Genomic DNA, 23,745 nt, shown 5'->3' with positions numbered 1-23,745 from the left:
AAAGGAATATATATTCTGCAGTGCTTGGTGCTGCAAAATCCTGATAGGTCTTAAGCATGTGGTTAAGTACTTTGTTGAACGGGAGCCCAGGGTAGGAATAAAACTTCATCTGGATCCTGAAATCCTAAAATTGCTCCCGCTGTACTTGCCTGATTCTATTCCGTGGGACTGGTGCCAGCATTGTGCTTTGAAAATTAGGCTATAAGGCTCCTTTGTGGCACTAGCATATTAGAACATGGGTTTAAGGATATATCTCAAAATCATCTGCTGGGTTTGCATGCTGTTTTCCACAATGTGGTCGGCTCCTGCTCTGAAAATCCTGGAGCTCCAGGTGTAGAAATGTGTTTGTGGGACCAGGATAAAGGAACAAGGAAGGGCAGGCAGGGGTGGAATGTAAAAATCTGGGCACCCTTGATATTCAGAAGTCTTCTTGCTCTCCTTTTCTGCCAAGTTACTGCCAATAAGAATTGAATTAGATGCTCTCTTATGGCTTTTTCATTCATAAGTCCATGCTCAACACTTTCACCCAAAATACAGGATTATATGAAAATGATCTGATTGGGAAAATGTCTGCTTAACCTTGGTAAATGTAAGAAAAATAAACAAATCACTGCTAGCACTGTAGATTTTGAAGGTTGCTGAAACCCTTAATATTCCTTGAGATAATAGCCCATAATTGCTTCATGAGAAAGTAAGCTGTGACTTTTGGCTTCTAATTGTGTAAAGCTGGGGTTGATGTGGCAGGAAGCAGGTGCCTGGTGGATGTGAAAGGAGGAAGAACTAGGCCTTGCACTGTTAATGAGCCAGCATATGCTACTCCTTGTTTGAAAACCTGCAAAAGAAGACACCAAAGAGATAGCTCTTTGGTAGACACTTCCTAGACTTGATGCACTCTTCTGTTGAGGCTTTACAGTGGTAACCCTGCAATTTTTGGTGGTGGAAACAGTTCATGAACAGAGCAAGTATCTACGGCCACAACCTATAGTTGGCTCGGAAGTGTTGCTGCAGAATCTGACAGTTCTTATGGTAAAACAATACAAAAGCTACTTTCAAATGTAACATAGGACTTGTAGATTTAGATCTTATGCTTTTGATAGGTGTTTCCTTCAAGATCTGGAATATCCTGATTCAGGATGATGGCCTTGAAGAGAACAACGAAGTGTTTAAAATAACACTGAACAAGCCTAAAAATGCAATACTGGGACGCAAGAGGGAACTGACTGTTGAAATTCTCGATCCAAAGGCTGGTAAGACAAGTTGTTGAATACATCTTCAGGAAGAACCAACCTAGTCCTTGCCTTTCTGGTCCATCCAATTTCCAAGCGCCACTTTAGTGTGCTGAGGGTTTCTTCTCATTTCAGTCCTCTGATCAGCATCTTTCAGGATAGCCAGTGAGGTTATTATAAATTGAGGTGGGAAACATTCACCCCGAGGGCCACATTTCCTTCTTAGGCAGAGACTTTCAACCTGCTTGGGTCCACGGCTCCCTTGACCAACTCCCATTATTTCTGCAGCACCCCTCTGGGGCTCAGGAGCCCAGTTATGTCACCCCTTGTCTGCAGAGCTGGCAGGTCCTCAGCCCTTTTTGAACACCCTCCCTTGTGGAGTGTTCCCTCAGCCTCCTATCCTCTCCCCTCTCCTTGGGAGTCCTCTGGGCAGCCATTGCTGCCGCCCCTGGTCTCTGAGCTGCCCCCTCTACCCCCCCAAAGAAGTGCCTCCTCACACTGCCCCACAGGGGCCTGGGAAGCACCCCCTGGCCAGCCTCAGATGCACCATTCACCTGCTGAACTTGTAGCAAGGGATGCTGCAAGAAACAGCTGTACTAGCTTTTGCATATGTTTTCACTGCCAGTTTTTCTTCTTCACTCAGGCTTTGGACTGAATGTTCCTACTTGTATCTTGCATTTTGTACTTGTTTGGTTTGAAACCGTTTCACTGCTGTGAATTTTAATTTGTGTAGTGTGTTTTTTTTTAACCTGTTTTGTTTTGGTAGGCATATTGCCTCAGAAGTGGCATATAAACCAAAGAAGCAGATAAAATAAACAAATAGGGGAGAGAAAAAAGAATGTTTGTAACTGAATTTTTTAAAAAAGCTTTTCATCCAAAGTTTGCACGTTCCTGTCTCAACTCACTTCTTTTATACAGCTGTGATAGAATTTTGAAACCTTAAACTTCATTTAGAGTTTCCCCTTCTTCCTGCAGCTGCTCTTCTGCTGAATCAACTTTTACTTAAACAATCCTTGACATTTTTCAATTTCTTAAAAAATAAATAAAAAAGTCTTCCTGCTAGAGGCACTCTGCACCTTCAATTACAGCCCGGGTAACAATTATTCTCCTTTGGCTTCAAACCACCTGAGTTCCCTCCTTAAAGCCACTTCCCTTCCTCTTCTCTCTCCTCCTCCTTCTGGCCCCATATGTTTGTTTTCAGCTGAAATTTCTTGAAGGCTGCTGATCCAGGTGTTTCTGTTAATACAGATCACTTATAATTGAATCAAGAAGAAAGAGCAACACAGCACCAGGCCTCCGACTCTCAAGATGCCTGAGGTCAAAACATGTTCTGGGACAGCACTACCTTTCTTTAAAATGTCTGTCTTCCTTTTTATACTTTCAGCTGCTGGTCACCATTATCTGTAGCTGAATTATAATGCCTTAAGAGTTTGCCACGCAGGCTAACAAGAAGCGGGCAGTATATTTCATGTTTGGATATATAAATTCTCATGCTGAGATGAACTACCCACTGTTTTACTCTAGGAGACCCAGAGCGCCTGGTAATTCTGATGCTAAACCAAATTTCCAGCTGCCAGAAACAAAGGCATGGACGGACCCAATTTTGGGTCAAGAGTGACACCGTGTGGCCAACAGATTCCCTTCCCTATTCCTTTCTTGCGTGCACACTGGAACCACTTTCTTCAGTTGTCTTCCAGATTTTATATTTATGCATTTCTTTCACGTTGCCTGATTTAAAAAAGAGAAAAGAAAAGAAAAGAAACTCTTGACAGTGAAGATTTTTTGCATGACCCCTTCAATCCTAATCTTCAACAACCTTCTTGGTCTGCCCTTGAAGGTTCCTAAAGTGAATATTGCAACCCGAGCTGATGTTGCAGTGGTGAATTTGAAAGCAAGACACTGTCCTGGCACAAAAAGCAGCACTGTTGTTTTGGGCTTTTGTCTGCAGCATCTGGCTTTGGGCCCTTTCAGAAATGAGTTCTCTGAAGATTAAGCTGAGATTGCAAAATTAATCTCATTTGTGGTTTATTTTAGATTTTGACCTTGAATTGCAAAGATTCAAAGACCACCATGTAGCAGCCTCTCAAGGGGTGCTGTTGTGGGGTCTCAGCTCCTAAGTTTTCCACTCTTAAAATTTATTATCCAAAGAAAAGAAATCACTTGCAGAGGCTTCAGGGCCTTTCATTTTCCTCACAGTTCAGCTCTCCTGTAACACAAAACCCAAAACCCTTCAGTCATTAATTTTGCTCGCTTGTGCTTCTAAACTCTGCTTTCCTCCTTGTTCATAATTAATTATTAGGCGACTGCGATTCTTCCACAACATTCCAAGATGGAGGCACTCAAAAAATGTTGGAAAGGACTAGTAGGATTTCAGGAAGTCTGCTGTCTGCTGGCCGTTCCCATAAAGCAAGCGAAAGAGCAGATGTCCTTCGTGAAGAACATCTGAACCATAAGAATCTTCCCCATAATCATCATGGTTCTTTGGCCAGAGGAGATATTCCACAGACAGGACACCTGCCTGATCATGTAAAGATGGATTTCCAAGTTCTTGCTGATTCTAAGCATCAAGCAGCTCAACACAATCCTCCAATGGTATGTACAGCTAATATCTAAATATATACAAGTGTAGCAGTGACTTATGTAAGCTGGAAGCAAGTAAGCTGTAGGATAGTTATAGGTGTCTGTATTCTTGAATTTTAATAGCTGAAGGGCAGGAATTATTTACAGTCCAGTCCTATACCTGCTGACTCAAATGGAAGCTCCATTCAGTTCAGTGGGACTTACTTCTAGGTAACTGAGAATAGGATTTCAGCCACAGTCTACTTTAGTAAATGTACAAATCTGGAAACCTGATTTTAGGCTCCTGCTAGATCCAAAGTGATATAGCCCCATTGATTTAAGTGGGCCTCTTTTAATTTACACCAGTGAACAATGGAGCCAAATACATTTCCTCTACATTTTTCTTTTTCAGAAGCAAAATGGCCAGGATAATGATCCTTCAGTAGGAACAAATGTTATTACATAGCCTTCTCTACTATATGAGGGCAAAGAACGAAAAGATATCCTATTAATAACACTCCGTTTTCCTGCTGATGTTGCAAAATAGGCCGCCATAAAATTATGAATATCATTGCCTTTCTGGACAAATTAACTACTTAGAAAAGTTGTAATGGGGGAACATGGAAGGATCTGCTAATGAAAGAGCGGAATGAAAAGGATGTACTCGGTGTTGTCCACTGCACGTACGTGCCAAAGTGGAGCCATTCTCTCCAGTATATATGATTAGTAATTACATTTTATGACTAAAAATTTACCAATGCTCTTAATGTTCTAAAAAATGTCATTGAGAGCCATGCCAACCCAAGAAAATATTTGTAGCCCAAGAGGCTGCTTCACATTTATCTGAGATGTCACTAAACCAAAGATCAGAATAGGCAGGGCTGCAGGTTCGCAAATCATCCATTTATCTCTTTGCACAGGGAAAATGAGGCAGCAGGGAGAGGAGGTACCATAAAGCACCATTTTGTTCCCCTTTTTCTGCTGCTTTTCACTGCTTGTTTCCCTGCTCTATTACATCACCGACACCTTCTTCCATGTGACACAATCCTAGCCAATCAGAGCCCAGACATTATGTAGTTAGCATGATGACACCATGAATCAAATTATCCATCCAAAGCAGCTATGTGACCAGTTTATGAAGCTAATTCAATTTTACCAGAATACTTTCTTCCCTATGAACAGACTTTGTGATAATGTCATGACCAGAGCAGGGCTGCAGCTGCCTTGTTATGAATATAGCCTATGGCCTGGAAGATTGCCAAAATGGGACAGCACTTTTCAGAGGTGCTGAAAATGTTTGAGCTCCTTCCTCTAGCTCAGCCTAAAGCACAATGTTTGTATGTTTTTCACCTGCAAGGTCTTCTCAAAGCTAGCAACAAGCTGAAATGTTGAAGCAATACCAGTCTCCAAGGCCCTTGTGTCACAGTCATTACATTCCCTCCAAACCTACTGATTAGGTAACAGTTTTGCACTTGACACTTACAAGCTCTGGTGGTCCTATATTGAACTGAACAAGGATTAAGCGCAACCCTCAATCATGTGTAAGGGGGGGATGTAAATTGAGTGGTCAATATGCACCATAATTGGCCATTGTGCACATTCACCATTCACCTCATGGAGAATGTACATGCAGTTTATCCATGTGCACATTTCTTCATCAGTATATATGGAGAATGTGCCCATATGGACTGAATTTTCTTACATTCTCTGGCTATTATGCATAATCTCCAACAGGCCTTTGGGGCATGTGCTTAACTTACATTTCCCATAGCATACTGTATATACTCAAGTGCAGTGTTATGAAATATCCCTGCATAAATAAGCAGCACAATGCCACAGAAAAATGAAGCTACTTGGCCAAAACATATTAACTTGTTGGGTCAAAAACTGAACCCAGGTCCAGAATTCCAGGCCATGCCGAAACTTTTACAATAATTGTTCAGCAGCAGTTCTTAGTGTTGGTGAAGTGGAATCCAGAGTTCCCAGCTGTCATATACATAGAGTTGTCCTTGGGGGCAGCAGGGGGAATCGGGAGGGAGATGTACTTGCTCTTTATTTTTTCTTGATCATTTTCAGTACCAAGGAATTACACCAACAGGAGCTGGTGGACAATTCATCTTGCCATCTGCCATCAGGGCAGCTGCTAGAGAGCCTGTGCCTGTTTTACCTTTTCACCTACAACACCAAAGTGACCTTCCTCAGAGAGATTTGGGCATGAAGAATGAACCTGTCCCATTACAGTCGAGTACAAAGCAGGTAGAATTAGCTTCCCAGGTTGTACGGCAGCAGGCGGGGATGGAATCCTGGGTGACGAGGGAAGGAGAGAGATATATTCTCTAGAGTGCAGTGCATATTATAAATCATTATATTCCTTGCTATATTTGAAATTATATAAAGGCTATAAATCCACAGCAGAATGTTTTCAGGGCAATCTGATGGTAGTGCCTTGGAGTCTCCCAACTAATTTTATTGCCTCTGCTAGAGACAAAGGATGGATTATCAATTAATCAGAACCCACTTTTTAATCCGCAATCAAGGTTTTCTTTTAACTACAGTGCGGTATCGATTTAATGCTTCAAGAACTGATTTCATGTCCTGTTCCTCCTGCCCTGAACTTTAATAACACTCATAGAAATACATGTGTGAGTACGCAACAGGAATAAGGAACTTCCCTTCTGCTTCAGATGTTTGTATTATTGCAAACTAAAATGATTCCTTATTGCCATTTAGTTGGATAGCGTATAAGGTAAAGGGACTCCTGACCATTAGGTCCAGTCGTGACCGACTCTGGGGTTGTGGCGCTCATCTCGGTTTATTGGCCGAGAGAGCCGGCGTACAGCTTCCGGGTCATGTGGCCAGCATGACCAAGCCGCTTCTGGCGAACCAGAGCAGTGCACGGAAACGCCGTTTACCTTCCCGCTGGAGCGGTACCTATTTATCTACTTGCACTTTGACGTCCTTTCGAACTGCTGGTTTGGCAGGAGCAGGGACCAAGCAATGGGCGCTCACCCCGTCGCAGGGATTCGAACTGCCCACCTTCTGATCGGCAAGTCCTAGGCTCTGTGGTTTAACCCACAGCGCCACCCACGTCCCTTGGATAGTGTATAGGCTTGAATTAAAATAGGTCATTGCAAAAGTAGATTTAAGATCCTATGACATGCCGAAGGCTACTTTTGAGCTTTGTGGCTGGCCAGAAATTTAGCCTTGCAGGTCCCCACATTTGAACCTGACTGCATCATGTTGACTTTCAATTGTAGCCTACTTAACTACTAGATTTTGCTAGAGTTGCTTGGGACTTGTTAGCAACTTCATTGTTCTGCTTCAAAGACCAACTAAGAGCACATTTGTATGAGTCTTTTGTAGGTCACGTTAGGGATGAGTGGTACACAATTGGACTTGACATTTCTGTGGACATCTGTGATATCTGCAAATCCAGGTCTGGTGTCTCGGGGGCAGGATAGCCAACAAGTCCTATTAGACTCCAGATCCCATCATCTCTAATCATAATCCATTCTGGCTGGGGTTCATGAAAATTGTAGCCCATCAACATCTGAGGGGCACCACAATGGCTACCCCTGCTATAGGTCCTTGAGCAATATTTTTCTTCTTTTGCTGGGGAGGCAGCTTCTGAGCAGACCTCTTTTCCACCCTCAATTCCCTAAATGAAAACTTGTCCTCTCAAATGCTATTATGGGACAATTGCATACTCAGCTCCCTACCAATCAGATCAAAATATAGCTTGATTATTTTAACAGAGATGGGATATTAATTAGGATTTCTAGTCCTGGTATCCTGACTATAAAAATTTAACAAGCTGTCAGAACTGAGTGCAGCTTTTATCCACACCATTTCACAACTTTAAAAGCTTGTTTAAGGTTTAAAAGAATCTTAACCCTCCAGTTCACTCATCCCTACTTATAAATGGCTCTATTAAATCAAAATCTCATGAGGAATAGAGCAGCACTGAATCAAATTAAAGCCAAAAGTTCCCATATCTTTATCGCCAAATGCTTATGAACAATTGCAACCCAAAAGCTAAGAAATATCACATCACTACATCTGCATTTCTGCTCAGTGTTAGGCTCCTTATTCAATAAGATTTAGGCAATCTTTAAGCCCAAATGAGAATTTCAACTGTGCCGCCCAATCCTACACATGTTCACTTGGAAGCAAGTACAACTGAGTTTAATGGGTCTGCTTTCAAATAAATCCACAAAGGATGCTGCAACTATGGACCAAACTAGACAATACATGGGAGACCTGCGACTCAGCCATACTGTTTTTAATTTAAATATAGCCCGAAAATGTGATCACAGCAATGGTAGGGCAGGAGGTGCTTGATCCTTTCCCTGTTAACGTCCCCCCCCCCAGCAAAATCACCCCCTTGTTTGCTCTTTTCCCTTTAGGGAAAAAATTCAGGGGCTTGCCGGAAAAGTAGCTGAAGAGATTGTGATGGGGAGATGTTGCTGAACTGATCAAGTCTGTACCCTATAGAGCTGAGGTCAATGAAACTAACTGGGTAAAGAGTGGGGTAGATCTCACTCTGGAGCTGATTGAGCATGTGTTCAGGCTCATAGTCAGGCCTGACACACAGCTGTGAGGGAAATAAAGAGAGCCTACTTCACTGCCTCAGTTGCATCCTTGAGGAACTGCCCAGCAAAGTTGTTCCCTACAGTCCAGAGATTGGTTATTCCTGACCTCTGGAGTACATGGTAACCGAATGGCTAAATGCTTTGAGGACGAGGTTAGTTGGCTCCACAGTGACTTAGACACTTCTACTGCAGTAGTGCTAGCTGAGGTATCCAATGCAATGTTAAGCCAATGTTGTGGGACCAGCTCCAGTTAATGTGACCTGATGATAGGGACAGGTTACTTGCAGTGATGCACCCAGCCAACAACTCAGTAGATGTTTGCCTATCCTGTCATATCTATCTACTCAGGTTCCCACCCATATGTTTTTTATTGTTACTGTTCTTTGTATGATTCTTGTAAACCACGCTATTTTTCTTTTATGAAAAGTGGTTTATAAATATGTTTATAAACGAATGAAAATAAAACATTTCAATGTGCTGTCTCTCCTTATGCACATGCACATCTAAATGTTGCATCTTTATTTTTCACGTAGACATGCCAGCCAACTTGTGCTTTTCACACGTCTGTAAACTGCTTCCATACCTATCTTAAGAGGCATGAAATAGGAAGCATAATCTGAGAAGCCATATGTGCCCATTTATGCTCATCAAAAGAGCAAGGGTATTTTTTTGTGGGAGAGAGCTCAGGCATGAAGTTCATCAGCGATGTATAATCATACTGTTTTGGGTCTATTTTCCCCCTTCTTAGAGAACTAAATCCAGGAAGTGCCCTTCCAGTTGGATGCTCAGAGACAAGCACTGCTACATTTTGAGCTCCAGTAGAAATGCATCCTGGGACAGTGCTGAAAAAGCCTGCAGGAAATGGTATGGGAATCTTTGAAAGAAAAGGGTTGTCACTGATCACTCATTTGTTGAGGTTTGGCCATCTGTGAATGGATTGGAGCACCAATGGTGACAGATCTTTTTTGGACTCAGGGCTGCAATGAGGGCTGCAATAGTTGGCAACCCTCACAAAAAAAAAATTCTATTTAAAGAACACGCTTGGGAGTCTTGAGTGGGAGTGGTTACAAAAACATTTGACCTCACAGAATTATATACAGTGGTACCTCCGTTTTCGAACGTAATCCGTTCCGGAAGACCATTCGAGTTCTGAAACGTTCGAAAACCAGAAACTCAATATGGAAGCCTCAAAAGGGAAAACTCAATACAGAGGCCATGTGGCATATTCGACTTGTTCGAAAACCAAGCATTTCGTCAACGGAGAAGTTCGAAAACTGAGGTACCACTGTATGGGCGGAGTAGAGCTTTTGCATCATAATATTATAGCAGTGAACCTATGGGGAAAGTCAATAATAAGTCATCGTTAGTATTTTTAACAAATATGAATACTTGAAAAAAACTTAGGAGGAACAAAATAATTTTTGGGCATCATAACATGGGACCCATGTGAGTACAAAAGAAAAATGGGGGCTCAAAACCCTATTGAAGAGGTAGATACTATTTTAGAGTGTGTTTGCTGATATCTAACAGAGGGACAGAATGGGTCGGAATGTTGGGATTTCCAAAGGAATCAATCAAATACAACAGGACCACCAAAAGTACTGCTTTCTTTCACCACATAAGTCTATGGTGGAATACATGCTTTGAAAGCAGGAAGATTCTGGCTTCATTTGTATTCCTGAGACCCTGGAGAGAATAGGCAAAAGTGGTCTAGTTGGACAATGAATATGGCCTACTGTTAAGCAGTGTTTCTGTGTTGCTGCTGAAAGAAAACAAAGAAAGCTGACTGAAAAACGTATTGGTATATCTCCCTAGGAACAGTAACACCATTTGATTAAAATCCAGGTTTAACACATTCTTATTTTATTTACTGAATTTATATGTCGCCCTATACCAGGCACCCCCAAACTTGGCCCTCCAGATGTTTGGGGACTACAGTTCCCATCATCCCTGACCACTGGTTCTGTTAGCTAGGGATGATGGGAGTTGTAGTCCCAAAACAGCTGGAGGGCCGAGTTTGGGAATGCCTGCCCTATACCCTATAAGGGCCCCTCCAGATGTTGTTTTGTGTGTGTGCATGATTATTTGTGCTTATGATGGTATTGGGGCAGTAATATGTGATTCCCCTTTCATAACTGTTTGTGCCCATTTAGGACAGACACACAACTTCATTTCTAATCAGTGCGTGTCCCGTAACCTCTTGCTGAAATCCTGTAAAATTTTATACTGCAAATGTTCTGGTAGGGCTTTTATGTTCCACTTTCTTGTGCCACTCCAGACCACAATAATGCAGTAACATTACATAGGAACCACAGAACAACTTTAAAAAGCAGAGTGATGTGCAGTTTAAAAACATACCTAGCAAACCATTTCCAATGCAATGAAAATAATAACACAAAGTAATTTTGTTTTCCTATATGTGATGAGTTCCACCCCCCACCTGAAAGGCAGCCCACTATTTAATTGACTTTGTTTTAATCCACTTTCCTGAAGGTGTTGAGCTTTTTGCCCTATAACAGGCATCATAATATTCCGTGTAACTGGTTAAAAACCCCATGAGCATTTATGGTCTGTAGTTTTCATGCTTGCTGACAAACTGGAAATTGAAGTGGACAACAAGGGAATGGTTTAGTCACACTTGTTAATAAACTCCCCACTCCAGCATGAGGCTGGTCTGACCTTGCATTGAAAGCCTTTGAGGATAGTTATGAAAATAGTTCCACCAAACTGAAACAAAATATGTTGGCAAATCTGTTGCCCGGAAAGAACTGGAAGCAAATGAAGGCCTGAAACTGTATATTTCCGTAGTTAGAATGTTGTGCTGTTTACAATACCTCACAAGAACTGAAGAACATTTTTCTTGTTTTGTTTCCTTCAAATGTTTTCCATAAAGAGAAATATCTGTGAAGCTTTAACTTTTTTACTAGATTCAAGCAGGAAAGGGAGAGGATGTGAGGTTTAAAACAACAACAACTGGACACTGCTTTATTCCATCTCTTAAGAAAAAAATGCCTTAAGAAAAAGAGTAATAAGTGAAGTAAATTGAGGACTTCTAAAGAGGAGAGAAGGACTAATCATAATTGCTTGATGGATAAATTACAGCAATGTGGTCTACATTAAATTGAAAAGTAAACAGCAAGAGCAAGCTGTTTGGGTTTCTTTTTTTGCTGGGAAATGCATTCACAGGAACAGTGCAACCCTAAGCAGGTCTATTCAGAAGTAAGTCTTGCTGAAATTCAATGGTGCTTAATCCCAGGTAAGCGGCGTAATGATTGCTGTCATGATATATATAAACAATGCAAAAATACCTTTTTCCAATGACTATTTAAAATGGGGGGGGGACCTGTTTGGAAGGTTCAGGGTCCCTTTTTTAATTTCTCTTACACTTTCTCCACTAGAATAGCAACAGTACAGTGTAGTAGCTTAAAGTTGAACAATATTATAGCTTGTAATTCTATGTGCATCAGGAATTATCATGCTACATTAGAGGGTTGGGAAAGTTAAATTTTTTGTACTATGAAGCATTGCCCATAAAGTCGAGATGATTCAGCAATGCCAGATACATTTCTTATGAATTGGAGTCATGTGGTCAGATCCGTCTGTCTATCTACTGGAGATGACTAGAAAATCAACAGCAATTCTAAATTATGAAAGTGTATCACATTATCTTCCTTAGAATTCCAGTGAGAAAAATGCATTTTCAAATTAAAGTTTAAAGACTGGGCGAAAAAAACTTACACAATGTGTAGTATACCTTTTATGGAATAAGTTTTAAAAATCTGTGACCTTCAGAATTACAGAATATGTTGTCCTTCTGATAATTCCTGCAGAAGTAAGGCCTATTTGAATGATACGTTATGCAAATAAGATTCGTTATTAAAAAGCCATACTAACAAATGTTCTGCTCTCCAAAGGTCAAACAGGCCAAGGCACAAGATGAATGTATTTCCTTTCCTGTGACACGAGTGAAGATGGGATTGGAAATGTTATTCTCTACAATCAGCCACTTTAAACACATTTCAGTACCTTTTGATTGCATAAATAATCACACTGAAAATTAGTATCCTACACCTATCTCACTCTGGCGATTTTGCTCTAAAAGTCCCTATGGTTATTTATTTTTATACAGTTTCAGAACATTGAATGACTGTTATAAAATACCATACACATTCCTTGAATGAACTGAAGTGCCAGCCCAAGCCTATATTTTCTATTGTTTTCTCTTTTGTTTAAAGCTATGACAAGATAGCTCCCATTTGTCAGCGCCCATGTAACATTGTTATCAGATTTCCCCACCCACCCTCAAACAAACCCAGTAGTGACTGGGTATCATTGTTATGCTTTGTTGTCTCATATACAGGTCCCAGGGCCATTTAGCTAGTGTTCATTCCCCAAGGGAGATGGCATGGCTTTGGAAATTTGCCAATAAGCAGCCATTTTGGATTGGTAAGTATAAACAAAAAAACTATTCAGGATACCGTGGCATATGCCTTTGCTGTACTTCATTCAATAAATCTAAAAACTTGAGACATGGGAAACTTGTGCTTTCATCCTGTAAAGACGGTAGTGCTACAGATCTAGCAGACCATCATATTCGGTCACAAAATAACTTTATACATCTTTATTGAATCTTTGTACAGAAGCAGGGTGTATTGATTTCACAACTAATCAAAAGGGGGAAAAAATCTCCCCGGCTAAACCTGCCACTTCATTCCCTTTCAGATTTGGCAGCTGTTCAACTTCTCTTAAGGCTTATCCTATCCATGTTTACTTAGAATTAAATCCCATGGTATCAGCAGGACTTGTTCCCAAATGTATATGCACAAGATTTCCCCAAAGATTCCAGCTGTAATCCTATATGCGCTTACCCATTGATTTTAATTGGACTTCCATCTGGGTGGATATGTATACCATTGATCTGTCGGTATTGCAGCAAACTGAGGTGATTTGGAATGCCATGCAAATACACTTTACTATATTGAATCTGACCAGTGCTCAATTCCATATAGCCCAGAGACCTTCCTTTTCTGACTGGCAATAGTTCCATCATTTCAGACAGAGAATCTTTGACAGTCCTGTTATCTGAGATCGTTTTAACTGGAAGGGCCAGGTATTGACCTTTGACCTTATGCATGTAAGACTTGAGCTCTGTTTCTGAGCTAGATTTCATTTCTTTTCCTAACTAAAGTTGACCTATTTTTTTGGAAGCATGAATCTGCCACCAGCAGGGTGGTCATTTGCATCTGCTGTTGGGTAAAATAATGCTGAAATCAAATAGTCTGTCCTATGAATAATTGTATTGATGGGGCTTAATACAATTTCTGTAGCATTGCTTTATAGGCAGTGGATTTCACAATTGCCGCGTCTCCAATTTCAGGATTAAACGAAGGCAAAACGGGCAGCTGGATGTGGAGTAATGGCCGACCAGTGACTTTCCGTAACGTCAAAAGCAGGCCGCAACTAAGCAAGACTGCTGAACAGAAATGTGCTTTTGTGAAAAAGCAGAAGAAATGGGTTGCAAGGCTATGCAGACAAAGGCTGAAAGGAAGATATATTTGTTCCCTTCCTTCATTAACTGACACTTCTCTCGAAAATACAAAAACCGTTTAGCTGGTATGTAAAGTTGGCAAGAAAATTGCACAAGATTATTACCAGGAGATGAGGAGAAACAAGGCTACAACAAATTCTAGCCATGAAGTCATGCAAGACACTCATTGTAAAACTGCTTTGGAAAACATCTCAAAGGAGAAACGTAAAGATTCTCAGTACATCAGTACTCATTTCTCGCCAGATTCTGCATATTCAAAGATTTACAAGTTGCAAACATCTTTGCAATGAGCACTATTGGAAAGGGTTGTTTTGTGTTTCTTTGTTTTTGAGAACATCCATTTACATCTGTTTAGATCCAGATAGCAGTGGGCCAGAAATTAGGCTTAGTGTTAGTCTTGCTGGTGGCGGTAACCTGTATCTCACAAAAAAATGAAAGTTATGCTGATATTCATGCTTCAGTGAAACAGAAGAGCATGAGGCCACAGGACAGAAAAAATAATGCTATTCAAATATAAAAGAAAAAAAATGTTCATAAGTTAAGAATGGGAAATACTGAAACTAATATTTTAGTTAATTATTAGCCTCGAGGTTTACCTGCTATTTTGGATAAATGTTAGCTTGGTGGTTTATATTTCCATGAAACATGCATAGAAGGGGGAATAAGATCTTGCCCACTCATGTCTTCTGACCACACCTCCAGTCCCTTGCTTTTATCATAACCTGTGAAACAGCCTACAGCCACAAACACTGTGAATGTGTTCTGGGACCATATCTATTCAAGAGTCTCATAGTATGTACCTCTCCCCCCCCCCCATTTTTTACAAACCTAATATGTGCATAGGCTGTCTTTTATATACTTATTTCAAATAGAAATGCCAACTAAAGTAAAAGGGATATCTATAATGGAACACTGCAGAACAAATTTCCATACCAAATAAAGTATAACAGATCAACATCACAAGGTCCCAAGCACCACACATGGGTTTATATTATCCTGCACCTTGTTGCTCCAGAAATGGCATGGTTTCTCTCTAAAAACATTACCTTGCTGTCTACCTTCTCTGGTTCTAACCAAAGATTATTGCAGGAAGGCAAGATCTCCCTTTACATAATTTATTTTTCTTTCTCGTTGGAAGTCAGCATTGTACACAAGCAGTTTGGCTTCTGGTTAATCATAAGAGTGGTGGGGCTCTGCATTTTAATCCTAAACCAATTATCAGGATTTCCCATCATCCCTGACCACTGGTCCTGTTAGTTAAGGATGATGGGAGTTGTAGTCCCAAAACATCTGGAGGGCCGAGTTTGCCTATGCCTAGCATACTGTTTCCAACAGTGGTCAGCCAAATACGTCTGGGAATCATACAGGTACAGTATGGTGGAAATGACGTTCCACTTTTGCTTCCTGTCTAACAGCTTTTGACAGATTCACCTTCCATGAATTCACCTAATACCGGGAATTGGGGAACCTGTAGATATAGGGTTGAGAAAACAACTCCCGTCAAGCCCCAGCAAATATGGCCAGTGGTCAGGGATGATAGACATTTCAGTCCAGCAACATCTGGACAGCCATATCTGACCTAATCATTTTTTTTAAAAAAGAAGTCATTTAAGTTATTAAGAATTCAGGTGCGCCCTGTCCTGTGCATCTTGCAAAATGCATCATGGCTCCAGGGATCTAGTTGTAATTTTGGAAGCTCATCATTTGCTCCCAGTGACAAGAGTACCACAAAGCTTGTGTACCTCAGGCTGCTAATCCCATCAGCATTATAAAAGAATCATTAATATCCCATATTCATAATCACACTAATGGATGGCATGCATAAGGAGCATGCATTATTAAAGGGAGAGTTCTGAATGTGTTGTAGGAGGGGAATTCATTTTTGACTGACAGTCATGTAAACCAAACATCCATATCCTTCACAGTTTCAATTTGGCAGAATGATCTTGGTGTTATAGCCCAGAGCGAAAACTCTACCGAACAGGTTTAGACTATTACATTTTAATCTCCCTTGCTACATTTCATTCACTTTCATAATCTTCTTTTCTGCCACCCTCTGAAAGGAAATCTTCTCGTGGTTCTTTCCTTTCATTAGTGAAATCATAAAATAATAATAATACATTGCACTTAACATCTATCAACAGTGCCCATCACTCTGATATATGTACAGTCCCTCCCCACCTCACACAGAAATGACCAGTCAGTAAAGTTTCCGAATATTGAAAAGGTCAAAGTACTACAAGGCTCTATTATTTTCACTTAGAAATATATGAGACATAAAAATAGTAGTGGTGGGAAGGATGTAAAATGGAACATATTCCCTTGATGGCCCCAGCACTGTCACCATGCAGTTTTTTTGCCCCCAATCTATTTTTATTTTTTAAACACCCTATTTTTAGAGAATTATAATTAAATAGGCATATAGGCCCTCAGCAAAATGCACGTTGGTAGTAACATAAAAATAAGAATATTCTTAGAGAAGGAGTCCAATATAATAAATATATGAACCATGAGAATATCAAATACAAAAGTTAACATTAAAAAGGGCTCTAGAAAGCCTAGGCTGTATTTCACTAATAATGGATGTTACACGGCACTTCTATTACAGTAGTTGCGCTTGCTGTATTAACTGTATACTTGTAGTCTAACTCCCGGGTTCTTCAACCTTGGGTATCCAGATGTTGTTTGACTATATGTCCCATCATTCCTGACCATTGGCTAAACTAGTCATGGGTGTTGTAGTCCAACAGTCCTGAACTCAGGCACAGCCAGCCCTCTGGCTACCTGATTGGCTGATTCAAAACTATGGGCTGGCTGGCTATTGTGCCTTCCTTTGCGGCCAGCTGGGGGAATTCTCCAGCAGCTGATCACACAATGGAGAGACATCTTGTTCTGTGGAGCCAAGGGTCTGCCATGATGGGCCACAACTGCCACCTACCCAAAGACTGGGTAAGCAGCCATTATCGCCCAACAGCATCTGGGAGACCCAAGGTCAAGGAACAATGGTCTACGCAACCTGTTTTCCTTTCTATTAATGGTAGCCATGCTTGCACAACACATATTTTCCCACCTGATGCTCTGTGTTACTTTCCTGTGAGAAGCTATTTGCCACACTTTTGCACTTCACCGCATCAGACTCAATGATATGCTTTCCTGCTGTCTTATATAATAAATGTTCTTCACATCAAGATAATGCAGTGTTGCTTTGGTCTCTGCTTTTATAAAGTGTCAAGTTATGGTGTGAATAAGCTTGCTCTACAGAAGTCCAAAACCCTGTTAATTAAGCCACAATAATATCTACTGTTGCCTTGAGACAGACCCAATTTATTTTTTCAGCAAAAGAATCTTTTGTGTTTGTATTTTTTCCTGTGTACATCCATTAGTGCTGGAAGCATTTGCAACATTAATTGGTGACCTGTGTCTTGAACATTATTTTTTTTGTGCTGTGAAAAGAAATATAAAGGAATTAAGGCATTCTCTGGACTTAAAGAACAACTCTGTGCGTCCTTAAGTGGCTCTCTTTATTAATATGATATGGCAAATGTTTGTTCCTGTTTATTAAATCACATGAAAGGTTAATTATGCTAAGCGACTCTGGGTAGAAAACAATTCTTGGAAGAGGCTTTTTAAACAACAGGTTGGCAGCTTGCAGGAGCCATCTGTTTCCCACAAATGTTAAGGTACAATCTTAAACTTGTGAGGTTAAAAATTACAGTAGTTTGGGAGAAGGAAAATCCATGCTGCGATGATGATATGAAAATTCTGATTCTCCTTGACATGCAGCCTGGCAGGAATGCCAAGTTTCCCAAACATGGGGTTTGGTTGCTAATAACCATGAAAACTACAGGGGAACAAAGCAGCAAGGGGGCTCCTGTTATCCATTTCCTTTCTAATATAAGGGCATTGGTGTCCTGGAATGATGTTGCCTGAAGCTTTTGCAAAACAGATCCATGCCTGATACTGTCATTTGCCTCTAATGGGTTCATATCATGATTTGAAGATCCACTCCTTAATTCTGCCTTGTGAGTTAACTGAGTTGGGCCGATGGCTTAAAAGTTCCCAACATATCTCTGTGTGGCAAAATTGTCCATGCAATGAGATGGGTCTACATTTTAAACTAATTATCCAGCACTGCCATTCCAATGGAGTATTTAAAAGCAAATTATAAAATTTGTAATTGAAGTGAAATACACCCATGCCTAGAAATAGGGTGGTAGTGACATGTTTCTTGGAGACTATGCATTCTGACTGGAGAATGTGCATATGGCCCAGAGAATGTACAAAATTCAGTTGAGATATGAACATTCCAGGCCTGTTGAGAATTATGTATATTGACCAGGAATGTGCACAATTCCCTTTTCATGGAAGGCGTTTGTGTACATTCTCCTTAAGGCTTGGTGAATGTGCCCAATGTGTGGTTATTATGTACATTAACTCCCCTTAACACACACACATGTATTTTGAAGGACAGGTAAGAAATATAAAATAATAATTATGATAATGTTATAAAGCGTTAATTTATAATACAGCCTTTTCACATTCTTCTCATATGTCAATCTTTTTTTATTTATATTGGCCTGGTTTGCATATCATACTAAGTCATAGTTTGGTTTACAATGAATGTGCAAGCATTCTCAGACAGGAGTTCCCAGCTGCTGCACTCCTCCCCAATTGTCTTGCTGTTTCACCACAACAAACCATAGCCTAAACCAAACCATAACCTGACTCAGGGGTGTAGCAAGGGGGTGCAGTCCGGCCCGGGTGTCCCCACTGAGGGGGGTGTCAAAATGGTGGGCGGCACTCACCGTGGGGCCTGCAGCATGCCCGAACCACGTGTCTCTCCTGGGAGTGACGCGGTGGCTTGGGCGCCCGCAGGCTCCACGCCACCCCAGACAGTCTGCCCGTTGCCTCCCCCTCAGCTGTAGGGCAGCTGCATGGGAGGAGGCAGGCAGACTCCTCAGAGGCCCCGTGGTGCCCCTGTGGGTGACTGGCCCCACCCCCAGGCGCCCGATCAGCTTGCTCCGCCGCTGACCTGACTTAGAGTGTCATCTGAACCTGGACTCATGCTTTAGATCTCCTGGACAAACCATGAGCTGTAAACTGTGGAACAAACCTTGGTTACAGCTTGTTGTTAGTCTGTAGTGACTGAAAACAATGAGCCTGGGTTCTGACAACACACTGAACCAAACCATGGCAGAACAGCAGCAGAACATCTGAGGAGGAGCAAAGTGGATGTGGTCTCCTGTTCTCCACTTCTGCATTTTTTCTGAGGCGTAGAATGGCCTGATATGCACATTATGCTATGGGCTGCTTCCCCAGGCCAGTCCCTCTATTTAACATTGCATGTGGTTCCCACAAGGGTTGCCCACAAGGGAATGAGACCCTTGGGCTGAAAAAGAATCCCACAACTCTGTTCAAACCCATTACCACAAATTTATCCTCTAGTATGAGGATGTGCATACAGCCCCGGCTAAATTCAGCATCATCAACCCATTGTGAAATAGTGCCAATGTACTAAATAATTTGTCCTGTATAAAAGAGGCATTAGCAATAATACTACATTCAGTGGTAAATCGTTTTCCTTCTTACTCTTTATTCCTGTTCTCAAAATTGTGGTTTTAGGTAATGAACTGAGACTTAAAGTGAACTTTTGCTGAAGCTCTGATAGCCAACTTTCTTTTCTTTTTCATTTTTATTTTTTCTGATAGGCTCACTTGAATGGCTAATTCCTGTTTTTGGACAAACTCAACTGTCTTCTAAATGCTCTAAATGCCCAGTCTGCTCTAGTTTTGCAGGAAAGGCTTTGTTGCCACCACTTGGGTAGGCAAACCCACAGGACTTCTGAGAATTTGGCATTTCAGAAACTAGGCAAACAATCTGCCAGCCCGATCAGTTGCAAGCTAACACATGCCTCCTGTGGCGCCGATTGTGAAGTGACAAGATTAGCCCAGCCCAGCCCAGCAACAGCACTGCGTCCTTAGAAACAGCAGATTTCTCATCAGACTGAATGTGAAAAGCAGCTCGCTCATTTGGGTGGTGGCTGCTGCTGCTACAGCTGGAAATCTTTTGCCTTCACCTTTATAAAAGGGCAAAGCTACACAGAGAATACACCAGAGGTGGGTGATATCGGACCGTGATACAGGGATGTAGGAAAAGAAAAGTTGAAGAGCCTAATGCGATTGTTTTTTTTCTGAGAGTGATCTTGAGTATATGAGTGAAAGTTGAAGCTGCTCTGGCAGTGAGGACAATAAGTTGTTAGATCAGAGATGAGAAATCTGTGGCTCTCATGATGTTGTTGAACTCCCATCATCCCTGACCATTGGCTATGCTGGCTGGAGCTGATGGAAGTTGGAGACTGATAACATCTGGAGGTCCACAGGTTCCCCACCTCTGTGTTAGATAGCATGCCAATGGTACAATCCAGTGGTTCAGAATAAGACAATCTGATTCCTGCAGTAGATACCAGCTGCCTGTCTCGTCCAACAATTTATATGTGATTGTTGAATTGAGCACAAGAGGGTCATGGGGGGAGGGGGAATTGTATCTTCCTCTTCCCTGGACACTTCTTACAGGGCTACAGAATCAAACTAGGAGTTCTGAATATGCTGGCTGGTCTTTTCAGGGATTTCCCAGTAAACAGTTGGGGAGAGATGCTGCCATGCCATTTTGATTGGGACAGTTTGGGGCTCTGATGATTTTCCCACCACAAAGGTCTACAGCTCTCTTCATTTTGCCATGACTGGTTCAAGCTGTTACATTACTAAGTGCAGACTGTGCTGTTCTGAGGAAGAAACAGCCATCTTGTTCTCAACTTGTTAACTACTTCGTGCAACAGCAACAACAAGGAGAATGGGGCAGGAGGAGTGTTAGAATTAACTTTCCATGCCAAATATACACAATATCAAGAGGTGAATGATCCTCCTGAAGGTGTTTTAACTGTTCAAAATATATAATTTAGCCTTCTCAAAGTGCAGGGTTTGAAGCAGAAACTGAACAACTGTTTTATATTGAAAAGTTAGTATCCATAATTGAACCAGAATGTGCTGGCTTTGGGTCAATCATTGTAGTGGAAGACAGCCCCTACAGAAAGATATAGTTCTTTGAGGACAAATGGCATTGTTGTGCCTTGTCTGTTTGTGTTTCATCCAGTCTCCCACATGAAATTTAAATTGTAATTTCCTTGGGGTGTCGGCTCTCCCTCTCATACCATATTGTTAACCCAATAGGTTACATGGAAAGATAGCCATGTGAAAATTAAGACCAACAGCATGAGTAGATCCTTGCCCAAAAATATATATGGGAATCCTAACTATGAATTTTCAGTTCTGTTTTTAAAGAAAAAGGGATGATAGGGAGCCTCTAAATTCTTGCTTTTTGAAGTTACAGGGAAGTAGCCTTCCATAGCGAACAGGTGCTGGCAATGGCTTCAGTCAGAAACATTCCATATGGGTTCAATGCAAATTATGAGACTGTCATAAAAATCATTGGGAGCAAATATGTCCGGTGCCTTGTAGAAAAGACTGATGGGTAAGTATGCTATCTGGAAGAAACATTTTTGATATATATTAGTGGGGTTATATAATTTTATGTTGGATTCCCTCCTCAACACATTAGTTGTGGATAGGGAAAATCCAAATGAAATGAGGTGAGTATGCTGCTACCTATATGAGGACAATGTCATGTGAACGGCCCAAAAAATATGCACCCATGGGATGTATCAAATAGACTTTAAACTGTCAAGCATACACAGCCCTAGTCTACATCTTAAACAGCATATTACAAGAAAACCCTGTTCCTTTGGCTGTACCATTTCACTGAGGGGTTGAGACCCATTGGCTACCCTCACCTGGTTTATCCAGCCAGTTGAAACCACTTTTTGGGGTGTGGCTGCTGTCACATGCTGACAGCTTCTAGATGAGAGCTGAGTGCAGGGTAGGGACCAAAGGTGAACAAATTACCTCAGAAAGAGCACAACATGTCCCCCACTAGTGGCACTACCCCTCTCTTAACACTACATACACCCCCCGTCTCGGAATAGTTTTTCAGCACAGGGTCTGCTGCTTGTGTACCAGCCGCCAGGGGAAAGATATATATTGCACTATAGCCAGTATAACAGAAGGCAATATTCAACGACATAGTTGTGTTAGTGCAAGGATTAGCACTAGCGCAACAGGATCCCCCCCCCCTCCTTGTGGAGATACACACTCCACACCACCCCTCAATCTGCTCAGGAGAGTTGTGGGGGGACCCATGAGAGGAGAGGAGAGGAGAGGAGATAGAAATAACTTTCCACTGCACAAAGAAAAACCCTTGTGCTGACAAGAGCTTTGCTTAGTGCTACCTTGAATGCAACCCAAACACTCTCAAGTTAATAGAAAGGAGAAAATTGTTCTGGAATTGTTATTCTCACACATCCCTGACACTGATTTATAAAAAACAAAGTTCTTCAGGCAAGTGTTTTTCAGATTGAGAAAGGCCAAATGGGAACACAGTGATATTTGTTAATATAAATGGCTTGCCACCCCTGAACTTTCTTTTCTGGTTGATAAAGTATCAAAAGGTTTAATTGCGCAGCTTGGTTTTATGCTTTAAAGAGAATGGCATTAATAATGGCCAGGATCCAAAGAGTTACTTAAGGTATGCCCAAGAGGTCCTGTTAGAATATGTCTCTTCCTCTGAGTGATAGGCCATAATGTAACCTGCTTTTGGAATTCCTCTCCATTTCAAAAGAGCTTGGTCATACAATGCGAGGAAGTATTTTTTAACAGTGTAGCACTATGCATATCTACTCAAAGTAAGTCCTACTGAATAAGTGCTGCATCTGGGGGTGGTGCTGAAATAATAAAGACTGTTGTGGGACCTCTACGTGAAGGAGCGTCTCCACCCCCATCGTTCAGCCTGGACACTGAAGTCCAGCTGCAAGGGCCTTTTGGCTGTTTCCCCCCTGTGAGAAGTGAAGCTGCAGGGAACCAGGCAGAGGGCCTTCTTGGTAGTGGCACCTGCCCTGTGGAACGCCCTCCCATCAGATGTTGAGGAAATAAACAACTATCTGACTTTTAGAAGACATCTGAAGGCAGCCCTGTTTAGGGAAGTTTTTAATGACTGATGTTTTAATGTAGTTTTAATCCTTTGTTGGAAGCTGCCCAGAGTGGCTGGGGAAACCCCACCAGATGGGTGGGGTATGTGTGTGTGTGTGTGTGTGTGTGTGTGTATAGCCGGCTGTGGGAGCCACGACTTTCAAACAAGCCCCTGATTACATGGAGGCCAGCCTCACACAATTATTTGCCACTTTCTTGTACAGAGGAGTAATTTCTAGCAGGGGGAAGAATGTGGACACCTGTGGTTTGCAGGCAATTTGGAGCTCCCCAGGCCTTACTTCCACCTTGCCCTCACCCATCCCTTTTTTGGTGACTGGTTGGTGGTTGCTGCTGGAAATTGCACTAACTGGCCTCCGCACAATTTTCGCTGGAGGCTGTGTGACAATGGGATGGGACTTTCCTACTTCTTCACCATGTTATTTTGATCCTCCGCTGGCTGAATAAATGTGCTGAGACTCGATTTCTATCATATTTGTTGTCTTGACTTGATTTTAGCAAGTCTTCTGCAAATCCCTCTTATGGCACACTGGGATATTGTTTGTCTGCCGTTCTGCACACATCTCTGAGAAAGGTGAAATTCATAAACCGGTACCATTTTGTTGAAATTTGCATATAAACAAGGTTTAGTGGAACTGTATTAAGTTTCTTTCTTGAGCTTATAGTATTCAGAACTGAACATAAAGTGATTATAACTATGATAGCACATACCTCATTTATACTAC

At 41.5% G+C, this 23,745-nt stretch overlaps 2 protein-coding genes and 1 long non-coding RNA gene across 8 annotated transcripts in view; 2 read left to right on the top strand and 1 right to left on the bottom strand.

The window, feature by feature from the left end:
• Positions 1–14,888, top strand: part of LOC310709985 (FRAS1-related extracellular matrix protein 1-like) — a 110,810-nt gene extending 95,922 nt beyond the window's left edge. For 3 of the 4 annotated variants that reach the window (XM_083510202.1, XM_083510203.1, XM_083510201.1), the window contains 6 exons: positions 1,098–1,247; positions 3,526–3,818; positions 5,862–6,041; positions 9,126–9,241; positions 12,738–12,823; positions 13,755–14,888. In XM_083510202.1, the coding sequence (XP_083366328.1) occupies positions 1,098–1,247; positions 3,526–3,818; positions 5,862–6,041; positions 9,126–9,241; positions 12,738–12,823; positions 13,755–13,987 (1,058 nt within the window). In that variant the 3' untranslated portion in view covers positions 13,988–14,888. The other variant, XM_083510204.1, reaches the window with a different exon arrangement.
• Positions 14,889–15,523: 635 nt separating this feature from the next.
• Positions 15,524–17,540, bottom strand: LOC310710050. The gene is made up of 2 exons (XR_014527762.1): positions 16,797–17,540; positions 15,524–16,701 (listed from the first exon to the last, which is right to left on the bottom strand). It is a non-coding gene; the product is annotated as an uncharacterized lncRNA (long non-coding RNA).
• Positions 17,541–18,222: 682 nt separating this feature from the next.
• The window catches only part of LOC310710022 (uncharacterized protein C1orf87), a 30,744-nt gene continuing 25,221 nt past the window's right edge, over positions 18,223–23,745 (top strand). The window contains exons 1-3 of one of the 3 annotated variants that reach the window (XM_083510360.1): positions 18,223–18,396; positions 19,634–20,041; positions 21,306–21,452. In XM_083510360.1, coding sequence (XP_083366486.1) covers positions 21,346–21,452 — 107 coding nt within the window. In that variant the 5' untranslated portion in view covers positions 18,223–18,396; positions 19,634–20,041; positions 21,306–21,345. The remainder of the gene's footprint in view (positions 18,397–19,633; positions 20,042–21,305; positions 21,453–23,745) is intronic. The other 2 variants (XM_083510361.1, XM_083510362.1) reach the window with 2 other exon arrangements.

The sequence above is a fragment of the Podarcis liolepis genome (assembly GCF_965112155.1).
Source record: "Podarcis liolepis genome assembly, chromosome: 6".
NCBI lineage: Eukaryota > Metazoa > Chordata > Lepidosauria > Squamata > Lacertidae > Podarcis > Podarcis liolepis.
Note: the sequence above shows the minus strand (reverse complement) of the source record. Positions and strands in the feature narration are given on the sequence as shown.